This window comes from Hippoglossus hippoglossus, chromosome 9 (genome assembly GCF_009819705.1).
Source record: "Hippoglossus hippoglossus isolate fHipHip1 chromosome 9, fHipHip1.pri, whole genome shotgun sequence".
Classification (NCBI taxonomy): Eukaryota; Metazoa; Chordata; class Actinopteri; order Pleuronectiformes; family Pleuronectidae; genus Hippoglossus; species Hippoglossus hippoglossus.
The window spans coordinates 19,540,104-19,560,725 of NC_047159.1; the positions used below are offsets into that span (position 1 = coordinate 19,540,104).

General features: G+C 42.5%; 3 protein-coding genes across 3 annotated transcripts; 1 reads left to right on the forward strand and 2 right to left on the reverse strand.

Annotated features, from left to right (window-relative positions):
* Window positions 1–39: 39 nt before the first annotated feature.
* On the reverse strand, window positions 40–8,920 carry tbc1d10ab (TBC1 domain family, member 10Ab). The gene is made up of 9 exons (XM_034596131.1): window positions 8,267–8,920; window positions 6,776–6,875; window positions 5,529–5,636; window positions 5,062–5,168; window positions 4,855–4,969; window positions 3,712–3,777; window positions 2,643–2,832; window positions 2,371–2,525; window positions 40–945 (listed from the first exon to the last, which is right to left on the reverse strand). The coding sequence occupies exons 1-9, from the start codon at window positions 8,446–8,448 to the stop codon at window positions 430–432; spliced, it is 1,539 nt and encodes a 512-aa protein (XP_034452022.1). The 5' UTR covers window positions 8,449–8,920; the 3' UTR covers window positions 40–429.
* Window positions 8,921–9,183: 263 nt separating this feature from the next.
* On the reverse strand, window positions 9,184–14,246 carry sf3a1 (splicing factor 3a, subunit 1). Its single transcript, XM_034596242.1, has 16 exons — window positions 14,170–14,246; window positions 13,973–14,047; window positions 13,162–13,271; window positions 12,871–13,075; window positions 12,512–12,763; window positions 12,341–12,415; window positions 12,098–12,248; window positions 11,806–12,002; window positions 11,511–11,628; window positions 11,113–11,420; window positions 10,716–10,955; window positions 10,415–10,622; window positions 10,145–10,299; window positions 9,840–9,941; window positions 9,680–9,751; window positions 9,184–9,570 (listed from the first exon to the last, which is right to left on the reverse strand). The coding sequence occupies exons 2-16, from the start codon at window positions 14,018–14,020 to the stop codon at window positions 9,469–9,471; spliced, it is 2,343 nt and encodes a 780-aa protein (XP_034452133.1). The 5' UTR covers window positions 14,021–14,047; window positions 14,170–14,246; the 3' UTR covers window positions 9,184–9,468.
* ccdc157 (coiled-coil domain containing 157) lies at window positions 14,195–17,426 on the forward strand. Its single transcript, XM_034596243.1, has 9 exons — window positions 14,195–14,592; window positions 14,814–14,964; window positions 15,053–15,755; window positions 15,843–15,878; window positions 15,991–16,160; window positions 16,270–16,446; window positions 16,538–16,706; window positions 16,889–17,025; window positions 17,160–17,426. The coding sequence occupies exons 1-9, from the start codon at window positions 14,345–14,347 to the stop codon at window positions 17,193–17,195; spliced, it is 1,827 nt and encodes a 608-aa protein (XP_034452134.1). The 5' UTR covers window positions 14,195–14,344; the 3' UTR covers window positions 17,196–17,426.
* The last annotated feature ends 3,196 nt before the right edge of the window (window positions 17,427–20,622 follow it).

The following is a 20,622-nucleotide window of genomic DNA, read 5'->3' on the forward strand; positions in this document are numbered from 1 at the left end:
GGGAGGAAGTGGAGACTTCACGACCAACTTTATACACAGTCTATGAGCTGTGGCACCTCATTGTCCTTTGAGTCCCATTTAAACCACACCTGTCTGGAGAAATGACCTAGCTTCCAAAAACTCAGTAACGTGTCTCCCTTGTAAACAGGACACCTGGATCTGAGTGAAACCATTAACAGGAGATCACAGCAGCTTCATGTGGAGAAATGGCATCAAAGCAGTTTTACATTTAGCAACTATGTTTTTGGAACATCAATAATATCATAGGCATAACGGTTTTTGAAATGAAAGAATGAATATAAAACAGTCTAACACTAGAAAAATAGTGATAGCGATGCCGACAAAGCCAGCTGGTTGTTGGCTGATGGGTGCTGGTGTTTCACTCACACACACACACACACACACACACACACACTGACAGACGTGGAGCTACAGGTATGTGTCCTGGTCTGTGCTGCAAAGGCTTTGTGTGGATCGCTGAAGAAGAGATTCTTTGGCAGGGGGGAGGACTGTAGGAGGCTCTTGCTGCTGGTGAGTTGAGTTTGTTTCAGTTTGTGGCACAGCCTCGGCTGTCTCGACCCTGACCGGAGGTGGGGCAGGTGGCTCTGTGGGCGGTGGTGGAGGCGGAGGGTCGATTGAAAGAGGGTAAGGGTTGGGGACCTCCATAATGGGTTGGGATTTCTTCATGCTGCTCCTCTTCTTCTTGCTCTTCTTCTCCTCCTTTCCCTTCTTCAGCTGCGAGGTGGGCGGAGGCACTTCCAGTACAATAGTGGGGTTCTGCTGCAGGTCCTGGCGCCTGGGCGGCTCTGCCAACATGACGAGCCTTGCGCCGTGCATCCTGGGAGGCGGTTTGAAGTTGAGCTCTCCGCGGTTCTTCCTCCAGCGCTTCAGCTGGGTGTGATGCTCTCTTTCCACGTCTCGTGCGGTCACTGGCACCTCCAGAATCTGCAACAGGAAGAAACACGTCATCAGGTCACAGCTGGAGTCATATAGATCATAGTCAGGGGAATGTGAAGCAACAAGAGCAGCCCTTGCTGGAAAATATGTTCCTTCCATGTTTGGCCATTGTGCTAAAATGTGAACTTTGTCAGTAAATGCCAGAGGGCCTTGGGGTTGCTGTAGATACACCAACACTCACTGTCGAGACAGCCCCATGTATAAGAGGGGGTATTGTTAACATGGACAGATACTCACACAAGACTCGCACACAGGAACCAGACAGTGGCCAGCCAGCACTCTGGTCAATTTGTCTCTGTACCACTTTAAATCACTCTCTCAGACTCTGCTGGTCCTTTGGCTACATTTGTGAACACTCACTGTTCTCTGTTTATTTCATCCCCAATGACAACCACTACATCATTAAAGGATTTTGCCAGTGAAACAAAACTTTTAGCCACAACAACACAAAGCATGTAATCCATATTCTCTCGTTAAAGTAGATTTAGCCTGTTTATAAATATCCATCCAAAATCTGAATGAAAAATAAACATATAACAACTTAAACATGTGAAAAAGCAGTTCAAAGTTATATATACAATATTCACTGTTACCCGACGTCGCACTAATACCAGCATCAGCTTCACCAGCCGTAGCTCCTCCCTCCCTCCCTCAGCAAGCTGCTGCCTATACAATCTATGGGTGATGTGCAGCTCAGAGAAAGGAGCCTCTGAACACAACCAGAAGCATAGCTACATAAAGATCCTCTGTGTACAAGACAGCCAACAAAAAACAATCTGTGAAGATTGATCAAATGAATCGGTTGCTTCCCATCCACAGGTTGTCAGTACTGGTTCAGTGTCTGAGCATCTGTGTGAGATGCTTTGGTCACAAAATGTGTGTGTTTAAAAAAAATTAATTTAGGGCTGCTCATCTTGCTTTCCCAATTGCAACACATTCAACTGGTCTGTATGGCGGCCAACAGCTATATGCAGCATGGCTAGCATCACTAGCATAGCCGTGCTTAGCTTTTTTCCTGTATAAAAATAAGGTGTTAATAGCACCGTCGTAGGTAGATGACAGTGTTTGTGTGCTCTGAAAGCACCACTGCATGGGAAAGAGGTGAAATTTAGGCTTTTCCACCCTCTGTCATGAATACATCTGTGCAAATCAGAGCTAGGCTGGAGCCTAAGAGAGAAAATATCATGAAATTGCAAAATAGCTTAAATATAGGTAGCCATATTTTTATATGACCCAGCCCCTTGTGTGACATAAACCATATTTATTTAACTAATAATGCCTGTTACTGATGGAGATATAGAATTTCAGTCACTGTGAAGCAGGGTGAAAGATTGCCTCGAAAGCCTTGAAACACATGCATTCTTGTTAAAGGATTGTTTCTGTGGTGACATGTTGCTGCCCCTCTGCTCTTACCTCTCGGACGAGGTAACCCTCCTGCATGTATCGAGGCTCGATGGCCCTGAGAAGCTCCATGGTCTCGTACTGGCCCTGACAGGCCTTCAGCTTCTCCCGGGTCCCCAGCATGCACTTGAGCAGCACCAAACCAACACGTAAGATTATCTTTACTCCTGTGAGAAGGAGATAGAGCCAGGTGAGTTTCAGTGTGAAGAAGTCCTGAAGTAATACTCGTCTACAAACACGGAAAGTCTATCACTGAAGGTGTAGCACTGCAAGTCATTGTTTACCATCACAGAGGAACATGTCCCAGACACGCAGCACAGAAGCCCAAGGCAGCGTTCTGGAGAAGGCACACATAAACCATTCAGTCATGTAGAGGATGGGGTCGATCTTGTGTTTTTCCAGATGGCGGAAGGCTAGTGGGGAGACGCGTCGCAGCAAAGCGTACAGGATCTCTCCATCCAACTGTATAGCTTCCTGGAGGAGACACAGGGAGGACAGCATTAAAAGAGGAAACAAAAACTTTTGTACTCTGCATTGTTAGGTCAGAAACCTGATACACACGTGGATGTTCATCCATTTAAAAAAACAAGTACAAATGCATCATGTTGCTCTACTTGTAAATCATTTCACACTCTGCATGACAACCCAGATTTCCTAACATCTTTTGTAGCTCCATGCTATACTTTCATTACAGAATCCTTGATTCTACTTAAAAATAATGATATCATTTAGAAACTAGAATTACCGCCCTGTGATTGAATACCTCCACCAACCAGTGCAGTTTCATATGACGTCACTGTGAGCTTTAGATTTAACCACTAAACTGTTCATCTCTGAGTTCAAATGACAACTGGTCAAAATTTGAAGACGATATTAAGACATCTTGTTCAAAGAGGCCATAAACATGTTTTGTAAGGTCACAGTAACCTTGACCTTTGACAAATTGACATCGGTTAATCTTTGAGTCCAACTGAACATTTGTACCAAACTAGAAGACATTCCCCTCAAGGGGTTCTTTAGATATTGTGTTCTGAAGAATGACAACACGAAAAAATAATACTGGACAGTAACCACACAACAAAAGTAATTACACAACATAGTTCACTCATGTAGCTTGGCAAATAAATAACCCAAAGTAAAATGATGGTCTGACAACGCCTCCCCGGTTTCATCAGCAGCTTATAACCACAGAATTCCTACGTCTGCAAAAACAAAACTGCATTCCAGTTTGAGCAAGTCGGCTCAGCAGGTCAGTGTGGATTACTGTACAGCTCTTGTAACAGCAGTGTCACATGAAGTCATACTCTCTCACGATGAGCTCATCATTAATGCTTGTTTGTATTTCAGTCTCACCAGGCCAGGACTGTAGTAGCCAGGAAGATACTTCTCACAAATTTGGACCAGCCCCCAGAAGGCATCCTGTGGAGACAAACACAGATGATGTCACATAACGCCAGGAGGTTTTAGTTCCATAACTCAACTGACTAACGTAGAGGAAATTCAAATTTGACACAGCAGCACAAAAGAGTAGCGATGCAAGGGGAAAATAAGGGGAAGAAACTAAATAAGCAAGCAATCTCAAATTAATAAAAAATAAAAGGGAACTACCAGTTTCTCCCATAGACTGTGGCAGCCCATCATATTCTGATTGTTGCACCACAGTTTAATAATGGAAAAAAAAAATGTTTACACCTCTAATAATGATGATATAAAACATCTCTAACTTGGTGTGTGCAGCGCTATTTGTCGTGCTCCTGCTAGCTATCACATGCTCACGCCATGGTCCATAACAATGTTACCGTCCACCCTGACAGTTAGACCTCATATTTGCAGTTGCAGAATGCATCTTTCTCTCTCTCACAAGAACTTGTCTTTCACTCTTTAGTCTCTGTGCCACCTGTCAGTGACCTTCGTGTGCAAGCATATGCACCCCAGTAACGCTCATCGATTGTAGATAGACTGGGGGCCACACTGGAAATGATAGCAGTATACAATGAAATGTAGGCTTTTTATACATAAGGAGAAAAAAAATAATTAAGTCCAATTAGTCCCAAATCCATTGTAATATACAATACAGCATCAAACAATGAGTGATTTATTATGTGAGTTTGTGGAGTCACAGCGATACTAAAGAAAGTTTTATTTGAATACACAGCTTATCACTGTGAATCAGAACATTTACATAAACAGTTGTCAAGTCACTGCGGCTGCTTGATGCATTATTAAGTTTCTGGAGCAGCTCCAGGATTTATCTCCAAATGACATCATCTGTACAGTCGCTGCTGTTCAGTCTAAAAATAGACTTCTTCAAGGTCACAAATAAAAGTGTTCATGTGATTTCTAGTTTAAAGAGCAAAATATAACAAACCTTCAGATCTTAGTTTTTTAACACAGGCAGCTAATCCCTCCCCAGTAAAACACAGTATGGAGACAGCCCGTTTACACCAAAGGAGATACTTTATATGGTGTTTGTGGTGGAGTGAAAGTATACAGTACCTCAGCAGGCATGTGCATGAGCAATACAGCAGCTATGGGAGCCTGAGCCTGGCAGTATCCCTCCTCTGGCCTGTAGAGAGTGTAGGCCTTAAGAACACGAAACAGATCCTGCTGTCTGTGAAGAATCAACATACAGATAAGTTAAGACAAATGAAACGCCAAACAAATCCCCAATGGAGCCCTCACGCATCACGTCTCACAACTTACCCGTGTCCTCCCCGTGACACAAACATCTCATGAAAAGGAAACTGTCGATGGAGATCTTTCTCAATCACATCAACCCATTTGGGATCCCCTGGCTGGCTATCCAGCTCCTGGCCAAACACAGGGAGGAGACTTTATTACACAGTAAAAGCACTGTGGCCCTTCAAACTACGATTTAGAAAGAAGTTATTCTATAAGATTCAGTGATCACAGGATTACTTCTAGCATAAAAAGAACTCCATTTAATTATCCTACAAAGTTAAATCGAGAGTAAATGTTTTATTATTAGCTGTTAAAAATCTCCAGTGCTGTGCACAAAAATCAAATCAGGGATCTCAACAGAGGAAGTAACCCTGTAGGACAGCCACAGTTTCAGTAACAAATTCAAATGAAATTCAATAGTGAAACAAGAGTGAAAGATCAGCATAAACAGACCTGTAAGGAGGAAATGAAAGAAGAAGCTCTCTGACCTGAAACTTTCCTTGGTTCTGCTCTTTCTTCACCTTGCCCCCTGACAGGTAGAGCCATGCACGGCCTCGGAGGGCAGGAGGGACTCCTTTCTGGCACCGCAGCCTCACCTGAGCCACAGAGGCAACACATTATATAAAATAAAGCAAGATACAAAAAGGGAACAAGTGTGACAGAGACATAGTCGCTATGATAACTAGTATGTATATTGGTGGAGCTGTCACTTGGTGTTGGTTTTTCTTCTTGAATTCATTCCAAATGTAGGTATCTGCTCAAAACAGCTCAAGGCATATTTGACATTTTATATTCAGCAACAATTACTGCAAAGTTATTGCGCTCCAGTTTGTGAGACATCTGTTTTGGATTTCTGTCAGTACATAAAAAGTCTAAATGAAACATAATTATAGTGACCTGAATGGACCCAAAACATCCCGTATGCAGTTACTAAACATCAACTAAAAGCACCTCAAGCAAAACGTATGTTATGTGTCCAAGCGGAGACACAACTAATCTGTCATACATAGTCACAAGCTACTGTTTACGCAACAGATTGATTACAGTGAAATATGGTCCCTCTTGTTTGCTTTTCTGATATGAAGCTGGCACACTTCCCCAAGGAGAGTTCAATTTCTACTGTAAAGTTTGTGTAAAACAAAACAAAGGCACAGAATAAAGGATTAGAAACTCTGACCTTCAATGCATGACTTTTTGAGCCCACCGGCAAAAACAGGGAAGTGGAAACAACTTTTAGATTTTCATTCTGAAGAGTTGACTTGCACACGAGTACAGCTATAGGATAAAATCACAAGACCTTTGTTACAGCAGTTTCACAGGGAGTCTTTACAGCCCCACCCTGAATTTGAGACTGTCAATCTGTCACACGGTACACAGGGCGATAAAGGGATGGGTCGTGTCCTGCCCTGCTGCTGATTCATGGAAAAGAGTTAAGGCTGCATCTGTGAGCTGAATCGCTCAGAGCGTTTCAGCTGAGAACCAGCTAGACAAGTGAAGCTGCAGACAATGTGTCCGCAAAAGTATTGTCCTTGTGCAATCAAATGCTTGAGCAATGTAATTTACCTCGTCTGATCATGCTGTGTACAAAACCCGGCAGGATTAAAAAAAACTGCTGTGTGGAATGCGACAGAGGTGGCAAAGCTCAGATACCAAATTTATGAAACCTTTTCAGATCTGGACAATCAAAACAAGCCACTTGACATTTTGTGTTAATGAGTTAACACTTGGTGCTGACCTTGTCGAATCTCTTGATCATCCACTTGTCCCAGTGGTTGAGCATGTCCAGCCACTTCACCTCCCTTTGCCTGAGCACCTCTGGAGGCACATCCTGAGCTCTGGAGAAACAACAGAGAAAAGAATAACAATCATATTTTGCTCTTTAAAACAATATTAAACCCAAGGGACTTTCCTATTTGGAAAGTAAGCACTGCCAGGTTAAAAAAAACATGTGTATTTTCAATAAGGAAAATTGGAAATAAACCTCCAAATAACAAAGAGATGGTTGTTAGCAAGATGCTCTTCTAGGTTGAGTGTTTGTAACAAACTCAAAAGATGACCTCAGAAAGGCTCAGCTTTCGGCATCAGATCTGTGTGTGGCCATCACTCATGCGCAGTCAGTGAACTGTGCAATCCTTCGAACATAACAACTACTCGACTTGCTTTGAAGAGACTATAAAAGACAAAAAAAAACTCATATATAGCCCGTTAAATGGCAAAGAACCTCAAAGAGCTGCAGTCAGGATCGGTCCGCCTTGTGATGTGATTTAACTGCAAATCATTTACAGCCAAGAACAAGCAAGGACTTCACATTGTACTCTCCAGCAGAAAAAGAAAATGTGGGCAAGTATAACCTACATTATGAATGAGGGCTGTTGCTTTATGAAGCTATGTAATCATCTCATCAGCACAAGGCTGTAATTGTAGGCTTCAATTGTCTTCAAAGAGTGTTTCAAACGTCAGGAAGCCCTCCTTCTTTTTATGCACAAAAACGGCTTCATGTGTGTGGATCCGTGCAACGAGATGTCACACTCACGCTTCAGCTCCTAGTGACTCTTAACAGGGATGAGTTACTTTCACTTCTAAATACTGAAAGTTAAACTCTGGGTTTGTGACTACCTATAAAACTGAGAGCCCAAAGAGGCCCCGGAGTAACAGGGCACCAGAGCTGTGGCTCCAAGTCTGCCAAAGACTCCAAAAAACAGCGGGCTCCCAGACAGACAGCCAGGGCTTGGCACAACTTTCCCTCACTCCCACCACTATTTTAGCTCTGTAATGTAGGCTTTAGTCTCCCACTGAAAAGGGAAGAAACAGAGGCCTTCTTAGAACAGAAAAAAAGACTGAAACATGCCTCAAGGATATGAATGAATCCATTCAAAAGGAAAAGAATAGCTGCACAAAAACTGTGAGGGATAAATAAGATCGACACAAGAAACACCACACGTATAATAGAGAACGAGGAAGAATGATGCTTGGTGTTATTATGAATCCCGCTCATGTTTTCATTTGAGCCATGTTGACAGACCAACCGTGGGCATATGTAAAAAACACACAGTGCCACGCAGCTGGCCAGGAGCTCTGTGGTACACAAACACAATATGTCATCATAACTACCACGTTCAAACCCTGGTCTCCACTGGATTACTGGATCGGCACCTATATTATAGCTGGCCCTGAGTACACAGTTGAAATCAATGGGTGTAAATCACAAAAGTTGACGGAAACTTACGACGCCTGCGAGTGCTGCTGCGCCCCGCCGATGAATCCATATTTATCGGTCTGCCTGTCGCTGGTGAAGCCGTTGATCTCCGAGTCGGATCCCAACGAGCTCTCGTCGTCTATGCGGCTGCTGCTGATGGTCCGGATGCTCGTAGTGTCCGCCGACTGACGGCCGTTTTCTATTCTGGCCATGGTAGCAGGAGTGCTAGCTGCTGGCTAGCCAGGATAGCTAACGCCAGCGAGCTTGTTGACAGCCCAAAGTCAAAAGTGCTCCTCCGCATATGTTGACGGATCAAATAGCATCGACGTCATGATATCCCGACTTGACTTTTACAACTATTTCCTCTGTAAATGTTGCCGAAAGTCACGAACCAACTTCTAGAGCACTTTAAACAGGTTTAGCGATAGCTAGCAGCGCTGACGCGATGTCTTTTACAGATTTTACATTAGCTAGCCACTGAGTAGTTAGCCTAAACTCCCAAATGATCCCTGCACTGGCTCTACCTTCATCAAACTCATGCTAGGTTACTCACTTGTTTGTCACAGCTATTAACTAACGGTGCTAGCAGGTAAACAAGTTTAGAACTTGCTCAGCAGTGGATCGCTGCCCTGTCATCACGTCCGCCTGCCGCTCCTGGACGAGTCACAGACCCAGTGTCGTCCTGGGCAGTTCCAGCGTCTTCATGTTATAACCAGCCCTTGTGGTCTTCATGGGAATTACTCCCAATGTCTCGTAAAAAAAAAAAAGCAAAGCAACTTGCACCTTGTCTCAACATCAACAGCTCTAGTAAACCACCTATTTATTCTACACTAATTTTCTCCTACTATCCCTGGGCGTTGGTATATTTGGTAGTCTGGCATCAAAGCATGTGTCCTGTATTAGTTGATACTTTGTTTTATATAAAACAATAAAACACCAAAAGCAGATCAAGATTTTTTTGATTCCTTTATTTAAACGGGTTACAATGTGACTCTACGGTCACTAAATGAATATCATCATGAACAAATCAAAGCTTAACTAAGAGTTTGATGTCATACCTGCCAGACAGCATGTAACTCTTTTAGCATTCAGAGATAAGAGATAAGATGAACGTGCTCTCCATACAGACGGGTATGAAGGGTGCAATAATCTGATACAACTTCCATTCAACAAAAATGACAGGACATGGTGACAAAACAGCCACAAGTAAAATCTTCTGCTCGCTGCGTGGCTCACTTCTTTCTTCCACCTCTCTCCTTCAGCGCCAAGTGAATGATGGAGCCGTTGTTCATGTTGTAATAAGCTAGAGAGTTGGAATCCTTGATGAAAATGCCCTGAAAATGAACAAAAAATACACATTATTGTTTGTTTACTTCTTAAGATAATGAAGTTGAATGCAGGTCAGGCATCACAAGTTCAAATAAGGTCAGAAGGTAAGTTTACCTCGTATTGCAACTTCTGTTTTCCTGCGGCCATGCCTGTCGCTTCATGGATTTTGACTTTAATAACAGACACCTGCGGAGACATTGCATTTGAACATTTGTAATAATGCAGTATTTGTACTGGGATAAAAAGGAGAGATAAGCAGTCAACATTTTCATACCTGGTCTGTGAGCGGGACGGTGAAATTCAGCACTTGGCCATTTAGCTTCCATTCAGTCTTGTCCTGCATGTTGGGGACTTGTACTTTAACTGCCACAGGACCCTGAGGGGAAAAACAACCTAGGTCAGAAAGAGCAATCTAGAGGAAGTATTTGATATGACCGACCAAATCGGTATTTGACCGTATTTATTACAGCCAAAGCTTCACTAACTTAAGAGGTTGGTATACTGATGGGAATAATACATAAAAAATATTGTTTATAAGCCATCACAAATATAAAGGTTGAAACATTGCTCTATTCAAACCTTATTTCTGCGAAGGAACTCCTCCTCTGAAATAAGGTTTTCCTCAGTCTTCATCTTCTTGCTCATTGGCTCGTCGTCATGAGGTGGGGGTGGGTGGGAAGGTGGAGCCGGAGCAGAGCTGGGTGGTTGTGGTACTGGAGGAGCTGGGACAAACGCTGGAAGAAGAGTAAGGTTACTTAAATTTAAAAATGCATTCAAAGAAGTATTAATGTGACAGTGCATATTTATTTTTAATGTCAATGACAAGCGTCCAGAAAACCTTCAACTTACAAGTTGGAACAACCATGGGGGGTGGTCTCGGGGCCATGATGTGCTGTGCGGCTTGCGACATGGGGACCATATTGATGCGGGGAGCAGACATCATGGGAGGCATTGGTGACAAGACTTGTCCAGATGTAAGGCGCACCACAGGAGACATAGGCTGTCTTGGAATTACAGGTACAGCAGACAGGAGAGTGGTGCGCACTGGAGGGGCCATCTGTTTAACAAATACATTAGTGGATTATAAGTATGTTTGTATAAGAAAATACAAACGAAGAATAAAATATTTTTTCAAAAGATGGTAACATACGGGTGGGCGAGGCAATAAGTTCATAGGAGGACCGGGCTTCTGCATATTGGATGCAGACGACATATGGTGAGGCTGGTGATGGTCACTCGGCTTGCTTGGGCCAATTTTCTCCTTGGTATCGTCCTCTCCCACTAGTCCTTTGGCCTTGTGAATGGCTTCGATCTGCTCCTGAAGGGTGATGTTGGCCTGTGCTGCTTGCTGGGTACGAGCCATGCTTCCTGAGTGGCCATCCCAGGTAACCTGGTGGGGGAGGAAAAGCAAAGATGTTACAGACACCAAAACACAAAAAAACTAATGAAAACACACCATTATCACAACTGTAATAACTCAATTACATTCATCTTGGGAAATTTGTTTAACTCAAAGCTGTTCAATTCAAACAAATAACTGTTCTCACCTTCTCCTCTGGCTTCTGGATTTCTTCCTCACCGATCTTTTTACCGATGGCTGTCTCTTCTACACCGAAGATATCGGTACGCCTCTCGGCCAACTGTTTCAAGCTGCTCTCGATGTCCAAACCAGGAGCATAGACTTCATCCTCAATCTGTCTCTCTTTGATAATGCGGTCTCTTTGCTCCAGCCAGCGCGGATCCAGCAGACCAATACGCATGTGCTCTTGCATTTTACTGGCTGCGATCTTCTCACCAGTAATTGGTGAGATGAGGTACTCATCAGTAGGTATAATTGAGGGCTGAATCTTGGAAGCTGGGAGGAAAAGATAGCATTAGATGAGCACAAATTGTAAATAGCTTGTTATTCAGATGATGTTACTTTATGTAAGGAAGGACAAGTTACCTTTCGGGTCATAGTCTTTGCGAATGATGACCTGATCTGGAGTTGGGGGCAGTGGGGGTGGCATAGGGTTGTCTGGTGGCAGTGGAGCCTTCATGCCATCATCATCTTCATCAGATCCCTGAAGAAACAAGGAGGAGAGGAGTGATGTGTTGTTACCAGCATTTTCATTACGTTATATATTTTCAAGCAAAGCATCAGTAAATACAAGTTATAAATTAACTAAAATTTTAAATGACACAAATATTCCTATAAATTTACATCCACCCATTACTGCAACATCTTCATTAGTTGTTACCTCATCCATGTCCTGAACTTGTGTGTCTTGATCGGGTTGTGAGGGATGGCCCCTGTCCCGAACCTCCCGTTCATCGTCTTCATCCTCACTCTCAACCTCCATCTCCACCTCCTCACTCTCGCCATACTTCTCGTAGCGCTCTTGGATTAGGATGCGGGCACCAAGTTCCTCTGGTGTGGTGGGTGGGGGGAAGTGGCCTGGGGGAAAAAAGAGATAACATTAAAGATATTTTATTCGAGCTACATTTAAGGGCTTGCACATTTAAAGGTGATGAGCTTTGTGGTAATATTACCTTGTTCGTTGGGCTGGAAATCCACAGTTTCAACCACTACAAAGTCATGCCAGTCAATTTGGGCATATGCCACTCGTTCTTTCTCCCTTTCCTCCTCCTCTTTCTTTCTCTCACGCTCCTGGAACTTGGCCCACTCAACACGGTACCTCACCTGATGGTTGAGGATTATAAAAGCTGATTAATATGGGCAACATGCTATTACATTCTTACTCTCAGAGACAGTGACAGTTAAAAAGGGATTACCTGGTCCATAACCTCTCTTGGATTCTCAGCCTCTTTCTTCATCTTGATTAGTAGGCCTTTAGGAGGGATCAGTATCTAAAAGGTTGCCAATCAAAACCAAGATACAGTTTAGAATCACCACACAAACGATGAGTAGCAACAGTATCAGAGAGGCACAGTTTGTCAGGTCACCTTAGTGTACTGCTCAACCAGTTTGGTGAAGTAGTTGAAAAGGCTGTGCTGCGGCCGCAGAAAGTCAAACTGGTAGTTCCTCTGTTCTTTCTGCATGAGCTGAGTAAGAAACTGGCGGCCATTGCGAGCAACAAACTGGGCAGTGAGCTTGACAACATCCAGGTCAAATGCTGAGATTGATGGAGGATCTGCGAGGAACTCGAACTCAGGAGGTGGCTCTTTAGGAACTACTGTCTCCTGAATCACCTGAGCCTATTGACAAACATAAGATTTAAGTCATTGTGATGAAATAATACCAGCTACGACAAATGGGGGGGAAAATAAATAAAATTACAGCAGACAGAAATACTATGTCTTACCTTTTGAGCAAGCTGCTGGGCCTGCAGCATTGCCTGCTGCATAACTTTAGGCACTGCTGCAGATGGTTCCTGTCCTTTCCCCTCCTTAAATTCATTGACCTTGTGACGGTAGTAAGCATGGTAGGGGTCATTGGGATTGAGAAAATTAAATTTGGGATTGTTGATCTCATTTTGTCGGATTCTTGCTTCAAACTCGGGCCCATTCCTGTGAAATGACAATAAATTAGCTCTTATATAATAGACATAAAATCCAGTTAAGATATTTGACAGTTGACGTGGGGAGAAACCAACCTGGCAACAAAGCTGGCTGTCTTGTCAACTATGTTTCGGACCTCAGGAGGTGGATATATGATACCAACGATCGGTTTAGTCGCTGGGGTTTCTTCTACTGGTGCATCATTCTGTTGGTAAAATTACAATGCAACACTTAAAAACAGTCACATACAACAAAAAGAAGCAATCAATGAATAGTCTTGTGATAAAACGATAAATCCCATCTATTAAAGTTAGCACACCACAACAACTGCATTTTTATTTGAACATTCTTGACACCAATCTAACACAACGGAATTGAACAAAAATCAGTTGCATATGGAAAAATCCTACAAATATCGTGGTTAATGTGAAAATCTGCTGTAAAAGTCTTCTGTGGGAGCTGCTGTCCACTTATTACAGAGAAAGTATCTGTTTACAATCAGGTAAGTGAATTAACCCAAGTGAGAAATAATAATAATAATAACATAAAGAAAAACTTCCATCTACTTTTACCAAACATCGGGTTTCAGTACTTTCAGTAAACAACTCGTTCACAATTTGAGGGCTTACGTCTCAAACGCTATCTGAACATATAAAGTATTGAGCTATTGGGCTAAGTTGACACTTGTTAGCTTAATGTTAGCCCAACAAGCTAATATGTATGTCTTGCCGCATTGATGGAAAATAGATGTTAAATGCCCTGATGTCAGATTCGTGGATGTTAAATGCTACGGTGTCAGACTCGTAACGGCAAGGGAAGCGTAATTTACCGTTCGTTAATTTCCCAACAGAAGCGGTTAGTTAGCCACATTGCTAACATGAGCTAACCGAGTGGTATCGTCGTTACCTTATTGTTGGACTCCGGCTGAATGATTTGAACAGGCCCAGGCGGCATGGCGGCGTCTTTCTGTAACACCGAAAGCTACCTGAAAACAGCAGGTCAATGAGAAAAGTACACGCAGTTTAGAGACACGTACAACAACAATATAAAATTTTGAACAAGTCTATATTAGCTTAAATCCTAAACTCGCTGTGGCTGAGCACTTACTGCGTCGTGCGGAAAATTGACCCCAATGGCGACGTATTACTTCCGGAAACACGCCGCAAAGCATTATGGAACTCGCAGTTCGCCGAGGTTGCCAGGGAGATTCGAGGACAACAAGCTACACCCACTCACCCTGAGATGTTGCGTTGCAGTGTGAGTTAGCTGGGGTCAGACATGAGTCAGTTCCTGGGTCGCCAGGACTGTATCGAGAGCCTCCGGGGAGACCTGGTGGATCTTCAGGGCGCCATCCTGGACGTGTTCTCCAGAACTGGCCCGCTCCGCGCCCCCTCCTGGAAGTTCCCCGACAAACTCTCCTGTAACCTGGACATGGTGGCTCTGCTGGGCCAGTATGACTTTGTCGAGGGGGAGAGTGAATTCAACCAGCACTCCCATATTGTCTTACTGGAGCTTGTGATTGACAGGTAATTCAGTACGATTATTATTGTTGTTATTATTACTGTAATATTGTTATTTCTATAAGAGTAATGCTTCTTAATAATATTAATATGACTATTTCTTCGTTTTCTACAACTACTAGTGTTCATTGTAATAATAATAATATAAATATGGTAGTTGTCTGTATTTATTAATCACATAAGATTACTGATAACAACAGTACGGGTTTTCTTTCTTCCTGATCAAGACTACTGCTCCTTCTACAAAGCTCCAGTTCTTATGTTGAGCAGCTGAAGTGCAGCCACAGGAGAGAACAAACCCAGCAGAAAGGATGCCTGTCAGTTGGTCTCGTGGTCAGAAACTACTGGAGTAATTTAGTTGATTTTGCCAGCCTCACGGTATGCATTTTTTATTTATTAAAAGAAGATTTTAACAGAAAGTGGATAAATCCCATAACTCTTTCATGCTTTTTCTTCTGTGTTTTAGGGCACCGTCAAAGCCATCAAGAAACAGACAAAACCAAAGACATTTGACTGTGATGAGACAGAGACAGTGTCGTGTGCTTCCCCCCAGATGAGCTCAAGGAGTGACAGCTGCAAACATTGTTCATCTGCCTGGTCTTCATCAAGCTCCTTTAAGTTTTTACCGCAGAACCATGCACCCTCTAGTCCTTCCCACAACACCCCATGCGGTCCTAAAACGGACAGTCGCAGTGTGGGTTGTCAGACAGTGGAATCATCCCTCTCTCCCTGCGACGCCTGTCATCGGGTGCAGTCCACCTTGAGAGAGGCAGGATATGCTTTGGTAGAACTGTTTCAGAGTGAGGGCCTGCCGTCCTCTCTGCAGCCACTGTTGGCTGCTGTGGAGGACACCCTGGAGCTTGGACACATGACAACAGGGGATGTTGCCCAGTGGGCCAATGAGCAACTCAGGGACCTGCGCCGGCTGGAAAAACATCTGCAAGATGTGCGGGCTACAGTCCACCCTCTTAGGGATAGATTAGCAGCAGCAGAGGCAGAGCGGGATAAATTCAGAACTCAGTTGGAAAGAGCACGAAAAGACTTCAAGAAGGAGACAGAGAAACGCCAGGCAACCATTGTCCAGCTGGAGTTTTCACTTAGCAAAGCACAGAGGTCCATGAAGGAAACAGAGAAAAAGTTGCAAGAGGAGAAACAACAACTCAAGAGAGGTGCAGTAAACTCACAGATGAATATGATGAGAACACATAGAGATCACAGTTACCACTCATACTTTTATTTTCAATTTTTTGCAACAGAAACCTTGTCGCAGGAAGATGCATTGCAAGCACTTGGTAAAGATTTGTATGATTTAAAATCTAGGGTTTATATCTTTCAGGATTGTACTAAACACACTGGGCTTAGTTTCACACATAAAATAAACTGATAATGCTGAATGTTTGGCAGAATGTGAGAAGACTGCACTGCAGGAAAAAGTGAAGTCCTTGCAGTTGGAGGAAGAGGCCTGTTGTAAACTACAAAACAGACTCCAGCAATTAGAGAGTCACATCTCTGAAACTCAAGTTCTTCTTGACAAGGAGAACGCCAAGTACCACAGCGCTTGTCGCCAGCAAGAGGTCAGTGTCACAACAAACATCAGATTAGGAGACGTTTACGGTTTCACTCATGGATCAGTTGTGCAGCAGTATTCAAATACACAGGTGTAAATATTTTTGGTGCATGCAGTCAATGCAGGCGAAGCAGAAGTCTTTGTTGGAGAGAGTGGATGCTCTCGATGAAGAGTGTGAAGAGCTGCAGAGGCAGTTGGGAGAGAAAGAGGAGAGACAGAGCGACCGACGCAATGAGCTGCAACAGATGTCAGAGGAGAAGGAGCAACTGCAGGCCCAGCTCACACAACAGCAGGTATATTAGTGCTCCTATCCACAATAATACCCATAATAAATACCTTTAAACCTACAGCTCATGCTTACATTTGTGTATATTTTTCTGACAGGTCTTGCATTTTGACCTTCAAACGGAGAAGGAGACGATGGTAACAAACATGGGCGAGCTAGAGAAGAGCGTGGCTGAGCTGAAGGAACATGTGCAAGTTCTATTGGAGAGGGAGAAGCTGTTGGTGGCCTTTCCAGAGCTCAGCCCCCAAGTGCAGGCCCGACCACAGAGTAGGCATTTATTTAATCTTAGCATATTGACCATCTCTCTTTGGAATATACAGAACAGGAAGATGAACCCAAATAGTTTACAAAAGTGATTCCACAATTGTGTTTCCAGTCATTTATTTGCCACCTGTCTCTGTTGTAGTCATGTTGAATGCTTGCATATTCTTTCTTTGCAACTTTTCAAGGTACAGGAAATGTGCTTTTGGACATGGAGCAACAAATGCAGGCTAATTGTGTTCGCGTAAAAGTTCTGGAGCAGGAAAATGCTACCCTACTCAGCAGCCTGGAGAAACTGAGGGAGAGAGCTAATTTTGTTTCGAGGGTATAATAGGGTAATAATTATCTGACACTAATCTATAACAGTTCACTGTAAGCACTCTAAACAATGTTCTTTTATAAATGATTAATCATGATACTGTGGCTTAATTGTTGCTTTATTTCTTCTTTGTTCCACAGGCACAGCAGCAGTGCAGCACGGCTGGGATGCAGTAACAGGGGGAGGGAACCAAATATACATGTGTGGAAGGTAGATGATGTCAACTTAATTTTGCTTCTTCTTTCTCTTCTTCTTTTGAGGATAAGAAACAGACAAACAGACAAACTGATGTCCAAGTATTAGGATTTGATTGTGTTGCAACTTATCACCTAACTAATACTATTTGGTTGGTCACGCATTATATTGTGCTATATTTTGACTGGTGTGTTACTTTTTTAATCCATTTGAAACAACATGTTTATAAACAACCCATGATGTCAGATACTAGAGAGAAGGCCTCACTCCTATGATACATCAGAAAAAGGGGTTTAGATTGAATTCAAAATGCACAATGGTCTCTGAATTTAATGTATTTGTTAAATACAAATAAAAATACCTGTGGATAAACTCATGTCCTTTTTATTGTCTTACTTCAAAAACAAATATTGAAACAAACACTCACAAACAGTAAAATAGTTTGCTTCACAAAAGTCATGAAGAGAGAGAGCGAGAGAGAGAGAGAGAGAGAGAGAGAGAGAGAGAGAGAGAGAGAGAGAGAGAGAGAGAGAGAGAGAGAGAGAGATAGATAGATAGATAGATAGATAGAGTTGTATTGTTGCAGATCCAGGGTCGCAGCTGCGGTCACATCATGATGGTGGATCATAGATCATAGATCGTTGATTGTGTTTATGGTTCGTGGTGGCAGCTGATTATGACTACAACTAGAACTAGGGCTACGTTGTAGCACTAACGGGCCCGAGCACACGCATTTTGAAGCCTGTTGCGGTTAGTGGAGAGAGCGATCAATGACCAAGCGACGTCTCCGCGTTGCAGGGGCTCTGATGTAGCGTGAGCAATTTTGTGTCAATTGGACAATGTTACAACAACATAATTATCACACTGATCAGTAGGTGGCGCTATGACCCTGCACTAATATTAATATATGGAGGGTCCGTCAAAAAAAAATACGGACAGACAGACGGACGAAAAATAAATAAATAAATAAAATAAAATTGAAATTAAAAAAAATTAAATAAAATCTGTCCGTCTGTCCTTCCAAAAAAAAAAAAAAATACGGACAGACGGACGAAAGTAACTAAAAAGTAACTAAAAGTACGAAAGTAACTAAAAAGTAACTAAAAGTACGAAAGTAACTAAAAGTACAAAAGTAACTAAAAAGTAACTGAAGGTACAAAAGTAACTAAAAAGTACCTAAAAGTGCGAAAGTAACTAAAAAGTTACTAAAAGTACGAAAGTAACTAAAAAGTAACTAAAAGTACAAAAGTAACTAAAAGTACAAAAGTAAGTAAAAAGTAACTAAAAGTACAAAAGTAACTAAAAGTACAAAAGTAACAAAAAAGTAACTAAAAGTACGAAAGTAACGAAAAGTAACGAAAAGTAACGAAAAGTAACTAAAAGTACGAAAGTAACGAAAAGTAACAGAGTAACGAAAAGTACGAAAGTAACGAAAATTTACGAAAAGTAACTAAAGTAACGAAAAGTAAGTACGAAAGTAACGAAAAGTAACAAAGTAATGAAAGGTAACGAAAAGTAACAAAGTAACGAAAAGTAACAAAGTAACTAAAAGCAACGAAAAGTTACAAAGTAACGACAAGTAACGAAAAGTAACTAACAGTAATGAAAAGTTACAAAGTAATGTGCCATAATGCATTAAACGTGATACCATAAAATGGTGTGCCTTTCGGCATTCAATAAATTTGGTTATCAAAATAAAATATTAAATATTAATATTTTATTATTAATATTAAATAATAACTTTAATTGATTAAAGTTACCTCGGGGCCTTCAAAGGAAGGGAAAAGATAGCCAATTTATTGAATAAGTCTCATAAAGGTTCTAACTACAAATTTGGAACTCTGATTAACAATTAAATTAATAACTATAACTGTTGAAAGATATGGGGTTCTTGACAGTGTAGAGGTTGGTAAAATTCACTTCACAAAAACATTTATTATGAATATAATAAAGTATAAAAACACACATTACTAACGGTCTAATTGCTAAACAAAGATAGGTATGTGTGAGTGTCTGTGTGAGTCAGCGTGCTTTCAAAATGGTGGCTGGCCAAAGAGATAACACCCTTCCCCCACCTATTGGAATGTTTACGACCTGTAGAGATAATGAGGTGAAGAGTTATGCGTGTGTGCCAAATTAGAGAAAGTTACTAGATTGGATGCAACGAAAGACTGTGAAGAGCATAACAGACTAACATTACTTTCTCAATAACTTGTACCCAAAATATCACAACACCACAAATCAAACTTATAAACATCACACAGAATCGAATAAACAGTCTTGCTTAGCCTAGTATAATTATTAAGCCCAGTTGTGTTACCCGTCCGCGGAAAGGGGAAAAAGGAAGTTGTTGTGCAGTTCGCAGTTTTGTGTCGTCTTGCTGGTTTCTGTTGAGCTGTGTAGCTCAGTTGCTGGTTGAAGTTTTCAAGCAGGACATCGAGTCGCTGCTTGAAGGGTTGGTAGAGCTTGGATGGCGAGGAGGTTTCCTTGGTGAGATGAGCTGGAAGCTGCACCTTTGTGCTCCTCTCGAAGAGTTGGATGGGAAGAGAAGATGTGAGCTGGAGAAGAGGCTCGACAGCCTTCCCTCCTGTGGAAGGATCGTAGGAAGAGGCAGGAAGAGGCTCGACAGCCTTCTCTCCGTTGAGGGAGTGTAGAAAGAGACAGAAGAGGGGGAAAACAGGCTTATATTGGCCCGGTGACCTCACAGGTCATGGGGTCCAGAGTGACCAATGGGAGTTGAAACCTGTGTCCCTGGGGGGGTTTTCACCCCTCTATGTGAAGTTGATGCCCACTGGGAGACTGAGTTCCTTGCTCTGGTTTTTGATGGCCCCTGGGAGACTGAGTCCTGGGGGAACATGCGGCTTCAGGCTTTGATGGCACATGTAGGCCGAAGTGTGGTTTCACACAAAACCATGGCCCAACAGTAACTAAAAGTAACGAAAAGTAACGAAAAGTAACGAAAAGTAACTAAAGGTAACGAAAAGTTACGTAAAGTAACGTAAAGTAACGTAACGTAGGTGGCGCTATGACCCTGAACTAATATTAATATATGGATGTGTTCAGGTCAGGATTGTGATCATAGGTCAGTAGTTCGGAGCCGGTTGGATAATGCAGAGTGGATTTACAAAGTACTTCCTGTTTCATGGCGAATCAGTAGGTGGCGCTATGACACTGAGGAAATATTGACACATAGAGCTGTTCAGGCTTGGTCTCTGAGCATGAGACATCAGTTTGGCGGTGATAGGACAATGCACACTGGACTTATGACAACATCGTCTCCTTTGGTGAAGGATGAACCTTCGCCGCACCTCAATGTTTACACGGTTTGAGGAAATGTCACAATTCTGACCATGATCCAATGACTTGACTGTATATTGTAAAGCAGCCAGGAGCAGTTCATCAAAGTAA